Raw genomic sequence first — 16706 nt, 5'->3', positions numbered from 1 at the left:
TAGCTCAGTGCAGATGTTGCCTGTAATCCATGGCTTCTGGTTGAGGTATGTACGCACGGTCACTGTGGGTATGACGGCATCAATGCACTTATTGATGAAGGCAGTGACTGATGTAGTGTACTCCTCAATGCCATCGGAAGAATCCCGGAACATATCCCAGTCTTTGCTAGCAAAACAGTCCAGCATCTGCGTCATCTGACCACTTCCTTATAAACCGAGTCACTGGTGCTTCCTGCTTTAGCTTTTGCTTATAAGTAGGAATCAGGAGGATAGAATTGTGGTCATATTTGCCAAATGGAGGGCGAGGGAGAGCTTTGTACGCATCTCTGTGTGTGGAGTAAAGGTGGTCTAGAGTTTTTTCCCCCTCTGGTTGCACATGTAACATGATGGTAGAAATGAGGTAGAATTAATTTAAGTTTCCCTGCATTAAAGTCCACGGCCATTAGGAGCGCTGCCTCTGGATGAGCGTTTTCCTGTTTGCTTATGGCCATATACAGCTCATTGAGTGCAGTCTTAGTGCCAGCATCGGTTTGTGGTGGTAAATAGACAGCTACGAAAAATATAGACGAAAACTCTCTTGGTAAATAGTGTGGTCTACAGCTTATCATGAGATACTCTACCTCAGGCGAGCAAAACCTTCCTTGATATTAGATTTCATGCATTTGAAATAAGAATGTGTTTGTTCTTAAGTCCTGGATGAATAAAAATGTGATTGGAGGAGCAGGCAGAAAGACAGATGGTCAACATTGCCAGGTTGTCATTGTATTTAATTAATTGAGCTATACACACACTACGGGCAACGCATCAGATAATTTTTTTATTCAATGTGTTAATGTTTTTATATCTGTCCCTATCTAACTTAACAATTATAATTTGTTAGTAACTGACTTAGCTGGATAAATAAAGGTTATATTTAAAAAGTTGTCAGGTGTGTGTGAGTGTGAGTGCATGTCTAAGTAGAAAGTGCCTGAGATGGTCTCGGGGCAAGACCCGTTTGGGGCGTGGGCCAGAGGGGTGTGTGTGTGTGTGTGTGTGTGTGTGTGTGTGTGTTTGTCAGATGGTCTCACCTGAAGAAAGACCCGTTTGGGGCGTGGGCCCGAGGGGTGGGTGTGTGTGTGTGTGTGTGTGTGTGTGTGTGTGTGTTTGTCAGATGGTCTCACCTGAAGAAAGACCCGTTTGGGGCGTGGGCCAGAGGGGTGTGTGTGTGTGTGTGTGTGTGTGTGTGTGTTTGTCAGATGGTCTCACCTGAAGAAAGACCCGTTTGGGGCGTGGGCTGGAGGGGTCTGCTGTGTAGGGGAAAAACAGTCCACACAACACCAGCACCAGAAACACAGTGAACACTGTTCCCAGACCTGCCAGCAACCACTTAGTAGACCTGGCCAAGTATATGAAGTGGAGCTGGGGGGAGAGAGGGAAAGAGAGAGGAAGGGATGGGGGAGAGGGGGAGAGGGGGGTGGACAGAGAGCAAGAGAGAGAGAGTGTGGGAAGAGGCAGAGAGAGAGAGATGAGGGGGACAAGGCAGAGAGAGGGAGAGGGAGAGAGAGAGAGAGAGAGAGAGAGAGAGAGATGAGGGGGACAAGGCAGAGAGAGAGAGAGAGAGAGAGAGAGAGAGAGAGAGAGAGATGAGGGGGACAAGGCAGAGAGAGAGAGGTGAGGGGGACGAGGCAGAGAGAGAGAGGTGAGGGGGACGAGGCAGAGAGAGAGAGGTGAGGGGGACGAGGCAGAGAGAGAGAGAGAGAGAGAGAGAGAGAGAGAGAGAGAGAGAGAGAGAGAGAGAGAGAGAGAGAGAGAGAGAGAGAGAGAGAGAGAGAGAGAGAGAGAGAGAGAGAGAGAGAGAGAGAGAGATGAGGGGGACAAGGCAGAGAGAGAGAGGTGAGGGGGACAAGGCAGATAGAGAGAGGTGAGGGGGACAAGGCAGATAGAGAGAGAGATGAGGGGGACAAGGCAGAGAGAGAGAGGTGAGGGGGACGAGGCAGAGAGAGAAAGAGAAAGAAAGAGAAAGAGAGAGAGAGAGGATCAGTACACACAATCTAAACACATTAATCAAAGCAGCTTAAAGTCATCAGCTTATATTTCCTACTCATCATCCCCATTTCATTTTTCAGCCTAATATCTTATATTCCATGGTGGAGAGGGGAGTTGCTGCTGACCTGATTGGTACTTTACGGTAATAAATATTGGTATGCTGGCGCTTCCAAAGGTTTCTATGGGAATGGTATTTCCACAAAGACTACGGTCGAAACATCAGCTTTTTTCATAAAAAGACAAGGAATTTATAAAAACATTGTTGTTGTCCATTCTTAGGTGTTCCTATCCTCTTCCCTCTTTTGGAAAGCTAGCTGGTATTAACCATGGCACTACTCTACTCACGAAGAAGGAGGAGAGGAAGAGTGTTGTGAGGGTGACGAGGGTGGCCAGGACCACGTCAGGGGGGATCTCTGTGCCGCTGCGGCCTAGGATGGGCGTGAAGATCTCAAACACCACCCAGATCAGGAACATGAAGTGGACATAGGGCAGGGCCAGACCCAGCTGGTAGAGAACAGAGTACTTCACCGACGCACCTGGAGACACAGGAGAGATGCATTAACTAACCCAGACCCAGCTGGTAGAGAACAGAGTACTTCACCAACGCACCTGGAAACACAGACAGGGGAGATACATTAACTATGGGTGCGTTCCTCTGCCCAGGCGTTGCTGACGCATGCCAGATCTTACTACACCTGGAAAGGTATTTTACGTATCAGTTAACCACATCATATGTTATAGCAATCTGTCAGTCGACGACCTGGATCGCAACCATTGGTTGATGCATGCAACGTCTGAGCAGGGGAATGCAACCATTAACTAACCCAGACCCAGCTGGTGCTTCACTGATGCACCTGGAGACACATGAGAGATACATTAACATTAAAGGTTGCACGATATATTTCCACAAATCTAACAATGTAGAGTGATGATATTCCATCTAACGGGTCTTTATGCAAAAGTTTATAAAATAATAATACACTTCTATTTTCGTAATTTGAATGACATTTATCAAAAACTCAGTAACACTTTACTTGACACCCATAACCATGTCATAATATGTCATAACAGTTGACATAACCGGTTATAAGATGGTCATAACACTGTCATGACACATATTTAGACCGGTTGTGACATACACTACTTGACCAAAAGTATGAACATCTCATTCCAAAATCATGGGCATTAATATGGAGTTGGTCCCCCCTTTGCTGCTATAACAGCCTCCACTCTTCTGGGAAGGCTTTCCACTAGATGTTGGAATATTGCTGCGGGGACTTGCTTCCATTCAGCCACAAGAGCATTAGTGAGGTCGGGCACTGATGTTGAGCGATTAGGCCTGGCTCGCAGTCGGCATTCCAATTAATCCCAAAGGTGTTAGATGGGGTTGAGGTCAGGGCTCTGCCAGTCAAGTTCTTCCACACCGATCTCGACAAACCATTTCTGTATGGACCTCGCCTTGTGCACGGGGGCATTGTCATGCTGAAACAGGAAAGGACCTTCCCCAAACTGTTGCCACAAAGTTGGAAGCACAGAATCGTCTAGAATGTCATTGTATACTGTAGCATTAAGATTTCCCTTCACTGGAACTAAGGGGCCTAGCCCGAACCATGAAAAACAGCCCCAGACCATTATTCCTCCTCCACCAAACTTTACAGTTGGCACTATGTATTGGGGCAGGTAGCATTCTCCTGGCATCCACCAAACCCAGATTAGTCTGTCGGACTGACAGATGGTGAAGCGTGCTTCATCACTCCAGAGAACGCGTTTCCACTGCTCCAGAGTCCAATGGCGGCGAGCTTTACACCACTCCAGCCGACGCTTGGTATTGTGCATGGTGATCTTAGGCTTGTGTGCGGCTGCTCGGCCATGGAAACCCATTTCATGAAGCTCCCGACGAACAGTTATTGTGCTGACGTTGCTTCCAGTGGCAGTTTGGAACTGAATGGTAAAATACCAATCGGATTAATGTCATTGTTTTTTTCAAGGTACAGTATGTCTTTATTTTTGCTGAACTGCCTGATCTTTATTGGCCAATATATCTTGCAGGATTTCATGGAAGCCAATGTTTGTGGTAGCCATTATACCTGGATTTACTGCTGCTAGTAGTAGCACTCAGGTTAGCATGTGGCTAGCTATAGCTACCATCGTCTTATGTGGACAGTGCTGCTATTAGTAGCACTCAGGTTAGCATGTGGCTAGCTATAGCTACCATCGTCTTATGTGGACAGTGCTGCTATTAGTAGCACTCAGGTTAGCATATTGGTAGCTATAGCTACCATCGTCTTATGTGGACAGTGCTGCTATTAGTAGCACTCAGGTTAGCATGTGGCTAGCTAGAGCTAGCATCGTCTTATGTGGACAGTGCTGCTATTAGTAGCACTCAGGTTAGCATGTGGCTAGCTATAGCTACCATCATCTTATGCGGACAGTGCTGCTATTAGTAGCACTCAGGTTAGCATGTGGCTAGCTTTAGCTACCATCGTCTTATGTGGACAGTGCTGCTAGTAGTAGCACTCAGGTTAGCATGTGGCTAGCTTTAGCTACCATTGTCTTATGTGGACAGTGCTGCTATTAGCATGTGGCTTCACTCCTGCTCGTGTAGTGTTCTTCTCTTGACGTCACTTTTCCGACATGACTTTGGTAAAATAATATTAATTTGTCCCAAAATACAAATGTAAAAGTGATATGTCGTATTGGTACTTTTAGTTGGAAGGATGAAACAATTCAGAATGTTTAACAGCAACCTAATTCAGCAATCCTCCCCTTTAACTAACCTAACCCAGACCCAGATAGTAGAGAACAGAGTACTTCACCGACACACCTGGAGACACAGGAGAGATACATTAACTAACCCAGACGGTAGAGAACAGAGTACTTCACCTGCACCAAAAAATTAAGAGATCTATCAATATAAAACCCTTTCAATTCAAAACTAATCGTGTGATACATCAATGTATCGTTGTTGCTGCTGAGCTGTGAAAATGACCTGACATCCTTCTGATTGAAACATCACACATAATAATAACAATGGGAGCATTGAACAGTATCCAACTCTATCCAGTAACCAGTATCCATTTATTGTTCATGAAAAGGAATTTCCTTATGGAAAGAAACTTCCTTATCTATCTATCCATCCATCCATCCATCCATCTATCCTCTCCTCACCTCTGAGTTGAAACTCCCTGGCGAGGAGCAGCTTGGTGGTCAGAGGGAATGCCACCATCAGCATGGGGACGTAGGCAGAGCAGAGGCCGTTAGCTGTGAGGTAGACCATGGCACCGCACCACAGCAGCAGGCTCACGTCAAAGTAGAGCTCCCCCAGCTCCAGACGACGCACACCCTGCAGGAGGAGGAACAGACAGGCGGGGTCAGCAAAGGCATGGAAGAATCCCTGTCGCTGAGGAACACTCAGACATACAGGGGTCAATAAGGGCAGACACATTATTAACTATAATCAGACTATCATCCATTCCCCCAAAATAGGCTTATCAATTTAAATTGTTATATCAACATCAAGGTCTATCAAAATGTTTTTCGCTCATGTCTACTTGGCTGCATAGACGACATAAAAATCAATACGATTTGTTTTGATGCATGTTTTATTGAGCTGTGTATGCCTTACACCAGGGGTGTCAAACGTCCGGCCCGCGGGCCGGATCAGGCCCGCAAACGGGTTTAATCCGGCCCGCGAGATGATTTTGAAAAAAATAAAAAATAAATAAAAATAATAATAATAATTTTGTAAAGTATAAAAATGCGCTGCAATTTTTCAATAAAATAAACTGCTGTTCCAATTGCGTCCACTGGATGGCGCAATAGCAATTGTGTTAAGCAAGCAAACTGTTTATACCGGGGCAGAGCAAGTAGGTCAAGCACGTGCAGCCAATGAGCTACTTTGTTTTGCCCGTGATATTTATTACGGCTTCTACTTTTAACATGCTGTGCTTTGGCACCCTCATTGCCCCAATATGTCTCTGTCAAAAAAGAGAAAAGTGGACGCAGAGTGCAGAGTGTTCGAAGAAAAATTGTCATCCTATTTATTCACGGAATTGAATGGGAAAGCTGTATGTTTGGTGTGTTCAGAGCATGTTGCAGTGCTGAAAGACTATAACCTTCATCGCCACTATGTGAGTCTTCATGCCGACAAATTTGACAACTTTCAAGGACAGCGGAGATGAGAGAAGGTGAATGAACTGTTGGCGGGTCTGAAGAAACAGCAGTCTGTGTTTACTCACAGCCGAGACATCAGTGACGCTGCAGTGAAAGCTAGCTACCTCATTGCTAATGAAATCGCAGTGGCTTCAAAACCATTTAGTGAGGGTGAATTTGTAAAAACATGCATGATGAAGGCAGCGGAGATTGTGTGCCCTGAAAAGCGGCAGGCTTTTGCAAATATCAGCCTGACAAGAAACACAGTTGCAGACAGGATTTCCGATCTTTCAGTGGATTTGGACAGCCAGTTGAAACAAAAAGTAAAGTCATTTATTGCGTTTTCGGTTGCAATTGATGAAAGCACGGACATTACAGATGTTGCACAACTGGCCATTTTCATCCGCGGAGTTGATGACACATTGACCGTCACCGAGGAGTTCGTGGAGTTGGTGCCGATGACAGATACAACGACAGCAGCTGATATTTTTACCGCACTCGTCGGCGCGCTGGACAGGGTCAGAGTGGACTGGTCCCGCGCTGTAAGCCTGGCTACAGATGGTGCGCCCTCAATGATCGGGAAAAAAGCAGGCGTTGTGACAAAGTTCAGAGAGAAAGTGCAATCTGCAAATGGAGGACGTGATTTTTTGACTTTTCACTGTATTTTGCACCAGGAGGCTTTGTGTTGCAAGTCATTAAAGATGGATAATGTCATGAAGGTGGTCATCCAAACTGTTAATTTCATCCGATCCAGAAGCCTGAATCACCGTCAGTTTGACAGCCTTCTCAGAGAGAAAGACCACATCTATGGCCTGCCATACCACACTGAGGTAAGATGGTTAAGCCGAGGTGCTGTGCTGAGGCGTTTCTTTGATTTACGAGAAGAATTGAACAGTTCATGGAAGAAAAGGGCAAACCAGTGTTAGAATTTTATTCTGCAGAATGGATGCAGGACCTTGCATTTATGGTGGATGTTACAGAGCACCTGAATAACTTGAACAAACAGCTGCAAGGGCGCAACAAAGTTGTCACGCAGTATTATGACAGCATACGTTCTTTCAAGTTGAAGCTGTCATTGTGGGAGACGCAACTTGCCGGTGGTGATGCAGCTCACTTCCCCGGTCTGAAAAATGTGTGCGCGACCCAACATGTGGCAGACGTGAAGCGGTTCAAAGATAAAATAACGGGACTGTTACGGGAGTTTGAGCAACGCTTTCAGATTTATGTTTATATGTTTTTATGTTGATGTGCTATTGTTTTTAATTGATTTTATTTTATTTGTATATTTAACCTATTCTTGACTCTGTGGTTCTTGCACTTGTTTGGGGAACAGGATTTCATTATTTTTATCTACATTTCTGCCTGAGAAATGACACCCTGATATAGTTCTGTGATCTATGATATACTTCTGTGAATCACTGAGGCATTGTGTGTTTGTGTGTTCTTTGTCCTCAGAACTTTCAAATAACTTGAGGTGTTTTATGATTAATAGTGATGTTGTGCTTTTGGACACTGTCCTCAGGCTCCAGCTTTATGTTTATATGTTTTTATGTTGATGTGCTATTGTTTTTAATTGTTTTTATTTTATTTGTATATTTAACCTATTCTTGACTCTGTGGTTCTTGCACTTGTTTGGGGAACAGGATTTCATTATTTTTATCTACATTTCTGCCTGAGAAATGACACCCTGATATAGTTCTGTGATCTGTGAAACAGTTCTGTTAATCACTGAGGCATTGTGTGTTTGTGTGTTCTTTTTCTTTAGAATTTTCAAATAAACTTGACGTGTTTTATGATTAATAGTGATGTTGTGCTTGTACTATTTTGGACACACTGTCCTCAGGCTCCAGCTTTATGTTGTATGTTGATCGTATTAAAACAAAGAAAACAATCTGAAGTTGTTGTTTTTAAGTTATATATACCATGATTTTTCCGGTCCGGCCCACTTGGGAATAGATTTTCCTCCATGTGGCCCCTGAGCTAAAATGAGTTTGACACCCCTGCCTTACACAGACCATGTGAGAACCATGGAGAGTGTGTCTGAACTTCAGCCCAGATAGACCTTCCCTGACATCCCACAGGCTAATGGCCAGGACTCTCCCTTTCTCTCCCTCCCACTACTTCCCTCAGTTCCTCTCCCTTCCTCTCCTCTCCCTCCCATTGCCTCCCTCCCTCCGTCTCCCTCCATCGCTGCACCCTGGTAACGTCTCTCTCTCTCCCGGCACCACTTAGTGATGTGTGAGCACCAACAAAGGCCTCATTCATAGGCTGTTCACACTTGCACACACACGGCTCTAGTCAAAAGAAGAACATATTTAGGGAAGGGGTGCCACACATAATTCTGACTCCGGTCATGTTGCCAGGAGGAGAATGTTGTTTAATCTACCTCTTAATATACTCTGATAAATGTACCCTGGCACTGTAGTGAAGTATTAACTACTGCCTTCTCTCTGCTCTGGGTCAACTGCAAACATAAGAGCTCCACTCAGTGTCTCTGTGTCCAGGCTTGGAGCTCTGCCACTCAGTGTCTCCGTGTCCAGGCTTGGAGCTCTGCCACTCAGTGTCTCCGTGTCCAGGCTTGGAGCTCTGCCACTCAGTGTCTCTGTGTCCAGGCTTGGAGCTCTGCCACTCAGTGTCTCTGTGTCCAGGCTTGGAGCTCTGCCACTCAGTGTCTCCGTGTCCAGGCTTGGAGCTCTGCCACTCAGTGTCTCCGTGTCCAGGCTTGGAGCTCTGCCACTCAGTGTCTCTGTGTCCAGGCTTGGAGTTCTGCCACTCAGTGTCTCTGTGTCCAGGCTTGGAGCTCTGCCACTCAAGTGTCTCTGTGTCCAGGCTTGGAGCTCTGCCACTCAGTGTCTCCGTGTCCAGGCTTGGAGCTCTGCCACTCAGTGTCTCCGTGTCCAGGCTTGGAGCTCTGCCACTCAGTGTCTCTGTGTCCAGGCTTGGAGCTCTGCCACTCAGTGTCTCTGTGTCCAGGCTTGGAGCTCTGCCACTCAAGTGTCTCTGTGTCCAGGCTTGGAGCTCTGCCACTCAAGTGTCTCTGTGTCCAGGCTTGGAGCTCTGCCACTCAAGTGTCTCTGTACAAGGCAAAGGCTAGTCATGCTACAGTGCCACGACCTACCACAGAGCACTGGCATAAACAATTGACTACATGCCAATATTCAAGCTAATATAGAACTTACAATACATGTCTAATACATTTCTTCATTCTAAGTGGTATGGTATGCCAGTGTGCATATTAAAATACAGATATTGTACACACCCGTGGAACAAATGCACCCAGGACAATACCAAAATAACCCAACCTGGTTACAGACAGAACAGAGAGGTCAATAACCGAAGCTGAGTCTGTATAAACGTGGCTGGGCTGGGCATTAGACTATAGTACTATTGACACAAGTCTGTTGAAAGCACATCATACACATGCCGTTTTAAACCTGCAGGGCTGAACTGAACAGTTTCAGGATAATTGCAGTTAAAAGCTTTTCAAAGCGTCTGGTCTGGGTGGTGGAACTTTTTCACCACGGAATTAACCGGCACTGCTCCACATTGTGATAGAATCGCTGCAGTACCAAGTAGGGCTGTCCCCAACAAACAAACAAAAATCTTGGTCGACAGAATGTTGTCTGTTCTTTCGATCAATCGATTGGTCAAAATGTTAAAACATGTATTTTTCCATATATAGGCACACCCTATGTGTTTTAATAAAATCAATGCACCTGAGCTCAATTTTGAGTCTCATAGCAAAGGGTTTGAATACTTATGTAAATAAGGTATTTCTGTATTATTCTTTTTTATAAATTTGCTAACATTTCTAAAAACCTCTTTTTGCTTTGTCATTATGGGGTATTGTGTGTAGATTGATGAGGGGAAAAAACAATTTAACCCATTTTAGAATAAGGCTATAATGTAACAAAATGTGGAAAAAGTCAAGGGGTCTGAATACTTTCCGAATATACTGTATGCATTGAGCTTGTCTAATGCTTTAAGCTCACTGTTTGATTAAATAAGACACAAATGACTCAAGAAGGAGTCAGAGATCAAGATAACCAGAAGAAGAAAAACAACTTAACCTGACCATCCTCCTCCCACTCCTACTGGCTTTCGCAGATTCTGGCTTTACGCTCCTGAAATAGGCTACACGAAGAGTCGGCAACCTTTCTCATGTGGAATGGCAATTTATCTTACCATTTCTACCGATCTGCGTGCCAGTTATGATTTTCATATGCACATTTTCGTGGAACAGTTTCATTTGATATATAGTCTTCGTATCTCAACTTTATATCCAAATTCTATCCAAATCTAAATGAAAATGATACAAACCTAAAAAGTACCTTCTATTGCCATTGCTAACTATGTAAAAATAGCCTATAAAGCCAACAAATAAAAACATTGTGACCTGCAGGTAGAGAATATCCTGAGAAAAATAAATATTCTATAAATCACATTGTCTACGCATGGCCTGTCTGCAATGAACTTGAAACATTGCATCAACTATTAACTTGGTTCCGGCCTGAAGCTCACGCTAGCAAACTGAGCTCAGGACAGACACAGCTGTAGGCTATTTGCGTAATCAGGTAGGCCTATTTTATGATGTTTTCACTGGATCAGAGCATAACTTTTTTCCCTTTCATGCTGAGTATAGGGTGTGGCTAGTTTTTTTTTTAGGGGGGGAAATCGACTGGTTGGGGTGGGGATGTGGCTGGCGGTGCTGTGGTCTGGGTCTAGGTCCTCTTGGTGTGGATCCTCTTGGTGCGGATCCTCCGGGAGGGGGTCTCACAGTTCTGGGAGGGCTGTCTGTTGCTTTGTTGCTCCTGTGTGAGGTGCTGGAGCTGCTGTTGAGGGTGATGTCCTTCAGGGTCCTGGCAAAGGTGGGTACTGTTGCCTTGTATAGCTGGACCTTGACGAAGAGGCAGTTCAAGTCCAGGGTGGGGAGGGATGGTGTGCCAGGTAGACATTAGGTTTTGAGCCCCAGTCTCGGGAAATGCTTGCGTTTACCCGCTGTATGGTGACAGGATGGAAGTATTTTCGTGGAAGCAGGGTGGAGATCACTACTTGAGTGCTGTGGCACCCATTCCTGCTGGGCCCTCAGGTCATTTGTGCCTGTGTGTATTATGATGTGGCTGACAGAAGCTCCAGGGCACGCCGGGCGTTTGGACACGAGTTTAGCCACTTTGAGTTTCTTCTCATCAATGTATTTCACATTTGAGTCAATGAGGAGCATAATCTCTGGCTTTTGTGTGTCCTCGGTGGGTGTGGTGGTGTTGTTAGGAGAGCTTTTCGGAGGGCTGACGGGGGGGGGGGGCAGGAGGGGGAGTCTGCTGGGTTGGTGGATCCTGCCTCGTCTGTCTTGCTGCGCTCTTATAGCAGTGTGCCATGCCCAGGGATGGTCTGCGTGGAAAATTAAGTTGCTTACGTTCCCATTTTTGTAGTAGTCAGCAAAAAAGTGTCTCTGGATTGTCCATGAGGAGCTTCTCTTTGTACTCTTTCCGTGCCATGTCATTTTTTATATTCAAGGGGTACTGCAAAGGGGGAAGGCATGGAGCAGGGGGGCAAAAATGCATCTGCATTTGGGTGGGGGAGCATGGCGTTTGCAACGCCAGGGTTGTGGGTTCGATTCCCACGGGGGGTATGAAAAAATAAATAAATAATGTATGCACTAACTGTAAGTCGCTCTGGATAAGAGCGTCTGCTAAATGACTTAAATGTAAATGTAAATAAGAGAAAAGCTGTGAAATGGAGAGTTTAAAATAAAGAGAAGAGAGGGCCAGAAAATACATGTTTGGGAAAGACTTGGTGAAGTGGTAAAAGAGGATGATAGCAGTGTCAGCTATGTTATGTGTGATGGTTGTGAGGCTCTATACAAATTCAACAGTCACAAGACAGGGACTTCAAATAGGCCTATGGCAGGTCAAGGGAACTGTAGCCTACTGTTCAGATGGGTTAAATGGAAACTGAAATCTGGACACTGACTGTAGGTCTATAACCTCTCACATTGCCTTAATATTAACTCCTGCAGAATTAAGCATTTCTTGCTGTAAAATGATCCACCAAATGTAGGCAACATTTTGACTCTGGAACAGGAGTGGAGAAATATGATTTATTTCTGTCAGCATCTTGAGAGAATGCGAATGCCAGTTAGATACCGTCTGTAGAGGCGCTATCTTTATCAGCATCGTAAAAGCTGATAGTATTTCAACCACATAAAATATGCATTCAAGACAAACTGAAATCTTATCAGAAACATGTTGGGTCGTTTACACACCTTTCTATTTCTGTACAACCGGTCAAACTGATGTCCTTTAGAAATGTTGCACTGAAAAAAAATCTTTTTTTATTTATTTTTTTAGCTATTGCATTTTCTTCCCGGTCCCTAAATGTCTTTGCTCTGCGAAAGAAGCAGAGATGACAGCGAAAACTTTACCAATGTCAACTAGATTGAAGCATTAATTCTATTGATTTATGACATTATTCTGATGAGCAAGGGCTTATTTAGTCTTCTAGGACAACATATATAATGACAGAAGAGAAGCTGCATGTATCTAATTATAGACAAGTTGACTAACAGATAGCCTACCAAAATGTCGGAAATTATAAGCAGAAACATATCTAGATCAGGCAAAAAAAAAACCTGCACCCCCTGTCAAAAAAATAGTTCCGCCGTCTGACTAGCCTACAGCTAGTGGGTTGGGTGTGGGCCTCAGATTTTCACATAATTACATATAGTCGGGCGGTTGCGGATGGGTAATTAGCAATTGCGGGCGGGTGAACAAACAACTGACCTACGCACCACTAACACACACACAATGCTCACCCCGTAGTAGAGGTTCTTGGCCAGTGTGTGGATCAGGACCATCGTCCCAGTGGCAGCAGAACCGTACATAAAGATGCATGTATAGAAGTCGTTGTACCTAAACAGAGGACAAAGGAAAAAAACGATATTTATGCAAAATGATATGACTTGTATTTCTATATATAATGATATATATTGTTAAAATAATAAAGCTGTCCTCTGACGTGTGTTGTGAGGGCAAGCCAATATATATACACAGAAAAAAGATTGATTTGATACGTCTACTTCCATATCTTCTCGTTATACTCTGGATATTTGTTATTTATGTCTAAAATTTTGAAACAAATGTTGTCTAAATGTTTGTCTAAATGTTGAAACTAAATGTCTAAATAAACTAGAAAATGTACATTTCTCTGTGTGTTTCAAGTGTTAATACCAGAACATGGATCGTCCCGTCAGCGACACGACCAAGGCTATGATGAGCACTGTCAGCAGAGTGACCAACCAGCTGAGGATGACCACCGCCGTAGCATAGGCCAGCTCCTTTACGTACCGACCTCCTGGGAAAGAGAGAGGGACATACAGTACACAGCTAGTCAGGGCATAGGCCAGCTCCTTTATGTACCGACCTCCTGGGAAAGAGAGAGGGACATACAGTACACAGCTAGTCAGGGCATAGGCCAGCTCCTTTATGTACCGACCTCCTGGGAAAGAGAGAGGGACATACAGTACACAGCTAGTCAGGGCATAGGCCAGCTCCTTTACGTAACGACCTCCTGGGAAAGAGAGAGGGACATACAGTACACAGCTAGTCAGGGCATAGGCCAGCTCCTTTATGTACCGACCTCCTGGGAAAGAGAGAGGGACATACAGTACACAGCTAGTCAGGGTTGGGGTCAATTCAGGAAGTCAACTGAAAATATATTTTCCTCCGGAGAAAGCCAATGAGGAAAATGTACATTAGGAATTAGAATTTCTGTTTACTTCCTGAATTGAAATGGAATTGACCCCAACTCTGCTGCACACAGATAGTCATTAATCCTTTAACACACTTCAGAGGAAAATATCCAATAAAGATCCCCCACATTACATTACCAAACCAACCTGCTCTGCTCTGACACTTAGCCCATATTAACCCTCATGGGAATTGGCCTATATGGATAGGGCTTAATAGAAATGTTTCTTACAGAAGAAATATGAAAAGCATGTATAAGCATGGTAGCAATTGGAAGGGAACAGTTTGGAGACTATTGGAAAATTGTTGAAGACACAACAGTTCACCTGACAAGACTGAATCCCAACATTACATAGAGGACAACAGTTCACCTGACAAGACTGAATCCCAACATTACATAGAGGACAACAGTTCACCTGACAAGACTGAATCCCAACATTACATAGAGGACAACAGTTCACCTGACAAGACTGAATCCCAACATTACATAGAGGACAACAGTTCACCTGACAAGACTGAATCCCAACATTACATAGAGGACAACAGTTCACCTGACAAGACTGAATCCCAACATTACATAGAGGACAACAGTTCACCTGACAAGACTGAATCCCAACATTACATAGAGGACAACAGTTCACCTGACAAGACTGAATCCCAACATTACATAGAGGACAACAGTTCACCTGACAAGACTGAATCCCAACATTACATAGAGGACAACAGTTCACCTGACAAGACTGAATCCCAACATTACATAGAGGACAACAGTTCACCTGACAAGACTGAATCCCAACATTACATAGAGGACAACAGTTCACCTGACAAGACTGAATCCCAACATTACATAGAGGACAACAGTTCACCTGACAAGACTGAATCCCAACATTACATAGAGGACAACAGTTCACCTGACAAGACTGAATCCCAACATTACATAGAGGACAACAGTTCACCTGACAAGACTGAATCCCAACATTACATAGAGGACAACAGTTCACCTGACACAAGACTGAATCCCAACATTACATAGAGGACAACAGTTCACCTGACAAGACTGAATCCCAACATTACATAGAGGACAACAGTTCACCTGACAAGACTGAATCCCAACATTACATAGAGGACAACAGTTCACCTGACAAGACTGAATCCCAACATTACATAGAGGACAACAGTTCACCTGACAAGACTGAATCCCAACATTACATAGAGGACAACAGTTCACCTGACAAGACTGAATCCCAACATTACATAGAGGACAACAGTTCACCGGACACCAGACTGAATCCCTACATTACATAGAGGACAACAGTTCACCTGACAAGACTGAATCCCAACATTACATAGGAGGACAACAGTTCACCTGACAAGACTGAATCCCAACATTACATAGAGGACAACAGTTCACCTGACAAGACTGAATCCCAACATTACATAGAGGACAACAGTTCACCTGACAAGACTGAATCCCAACATTACATAGAGGACAACAGTTCACCTGACAAGACTGAATCCCAACATTACATAGAGGACAACAGTTCACCTGACAAGACTGAATCCCAACATTACATAGAGGACAACAGTTCACCGGACACCAGACTGAATCCCTACATTACATAGAGGACAACAGTTCACCTGACAAGACTGAATCCCAACATTACATAGGAGGACAACAGTTCACCTGACAAGACTGAATCCCAACATTACATAGAGGACAACAGTTCACCTGACAAGACTGAATCCCAACATTACATAGAGGACAACAGTTCACCTGACAAGACTGAATCCCAACATTACATAGAGGACAACAGTTCACCTGACAAGACTGAATCCCAACATTACATAGAGGACAACAGTTCACCTGACAAGACTGAATCCCAACATTACATAGAGGACAACAGTTCACCTGACAAGACTGAATCCCAACATTATATAGAGGACAACAGTTCACCTGACAAGACTGAATCCCAACATTACATAGAGGACAACAGTTCACCGGACACCAGACTGAATCCCAACATTACATAGAGGACAACAGTTCACCTGACAAGACTGAATCCAAAACATTACATAGAGGACAACAGTTCACCTGACAAGACTGAATCCCAACATTACATAGAGGACAACAGTTCACCTGACAAGACTGAATCCCAACATTACATAGAGGACAACAGTTCACCTGACAAGACTGAATCCCAACATTACATAGAGGACAACAGTTCACCTGACAAGACTGAATCCCAACATAACATAGAGGACAACAGTTCACCTGACAAGACTGAATCCCAACATTACATAGAGGACAACAGTTCACCTGACAAGACTGAATCCCAACATTACATAGAGGACAACAGTTCACCTGACAAGACTGAATCCCAACATTACATAGAGGACAACAGTTCACCTGACAAGACTGAATCCCAACATTACATAGAGGACAACAGTTCACCAGACACCAGACTGAATCCCAACATTACATAGAGGACAACAGTTCACCTGACAAGACTGAATCCCAACATTACATAGAGGACAACAGTTCACCTGACAAGACTGAATCCCAACATTACATAGAGGACAACAGTTCACCGGACACCAGACTGAATCCCAACATTACATAGAGGACAACAGTTCACCTGACAAGACTGAATCCCAACATTACATAGAGGACAACAGTTCACCTGACAAGACTGAATCCCAACATTACATAGAGGACAACAGTTCACCTGACAAGACTGAATCCAAACATTACATAGAGGACAACAGTTCACCTGACAAGACTGA

General features: G+C 44.3%; 1 protein-coding gene across 1 annotated transcript in view; it reads right to left on the bottom strand.

Moving 5' to 3' along the window:
* The window catches only part of LOC311136632 (endoplasmic reticulum metallopeptidase 1-like), a 53354-nt gene that overhangs the window by 15567 nt on the left and 21081 nt on the right, over nucleotides 1-16706 (bottom strand). Inside the window, exons 8-12 of the mRNA XM_084170827.1 lie at nucleotides 13404-13527; nucleotides 12989-13085; nucleotides 5194-5368; nucleotides 2371-2561; nucleotides 1246-1398 (exon numbers count right to left, since the gene is read on the bottom strand). Coding sequence (XP_084026953.1) covers nucleotides 1246-1398; nucleotides 2371-2561; nucleotides 5194-5368; nucleotides 12989-13085; nucleotides 13404-13527 — 740 coding nt within the window. The remainder of the gene's footprint in view (nucleotides 1-1245; nucleotides 1399-2370; nucleotides 2562-5193; nucleotides 5369-12988; nucleotides 13086-13403; nucleotides 13528-16706) is intronic.

The sequence above is a fragment of the Coregonus lavaretus genome (assembly GCF_964263955.1).
Source record: "Coregonus lavaretus genome assembly, chromosome: 10".
Taxonomy (NCBI): Eukaryota; Metazoa; Chordata; class Actinopteri; order Salmoniformes; family Salmonidae; genus Coregonus; species Coregonus lavaretus.
The sequence above is the reverse complement of the archived record's forward strand: the minus strand, read 5'-3'. Positions and strand labels throughout refer to the sequence as shown.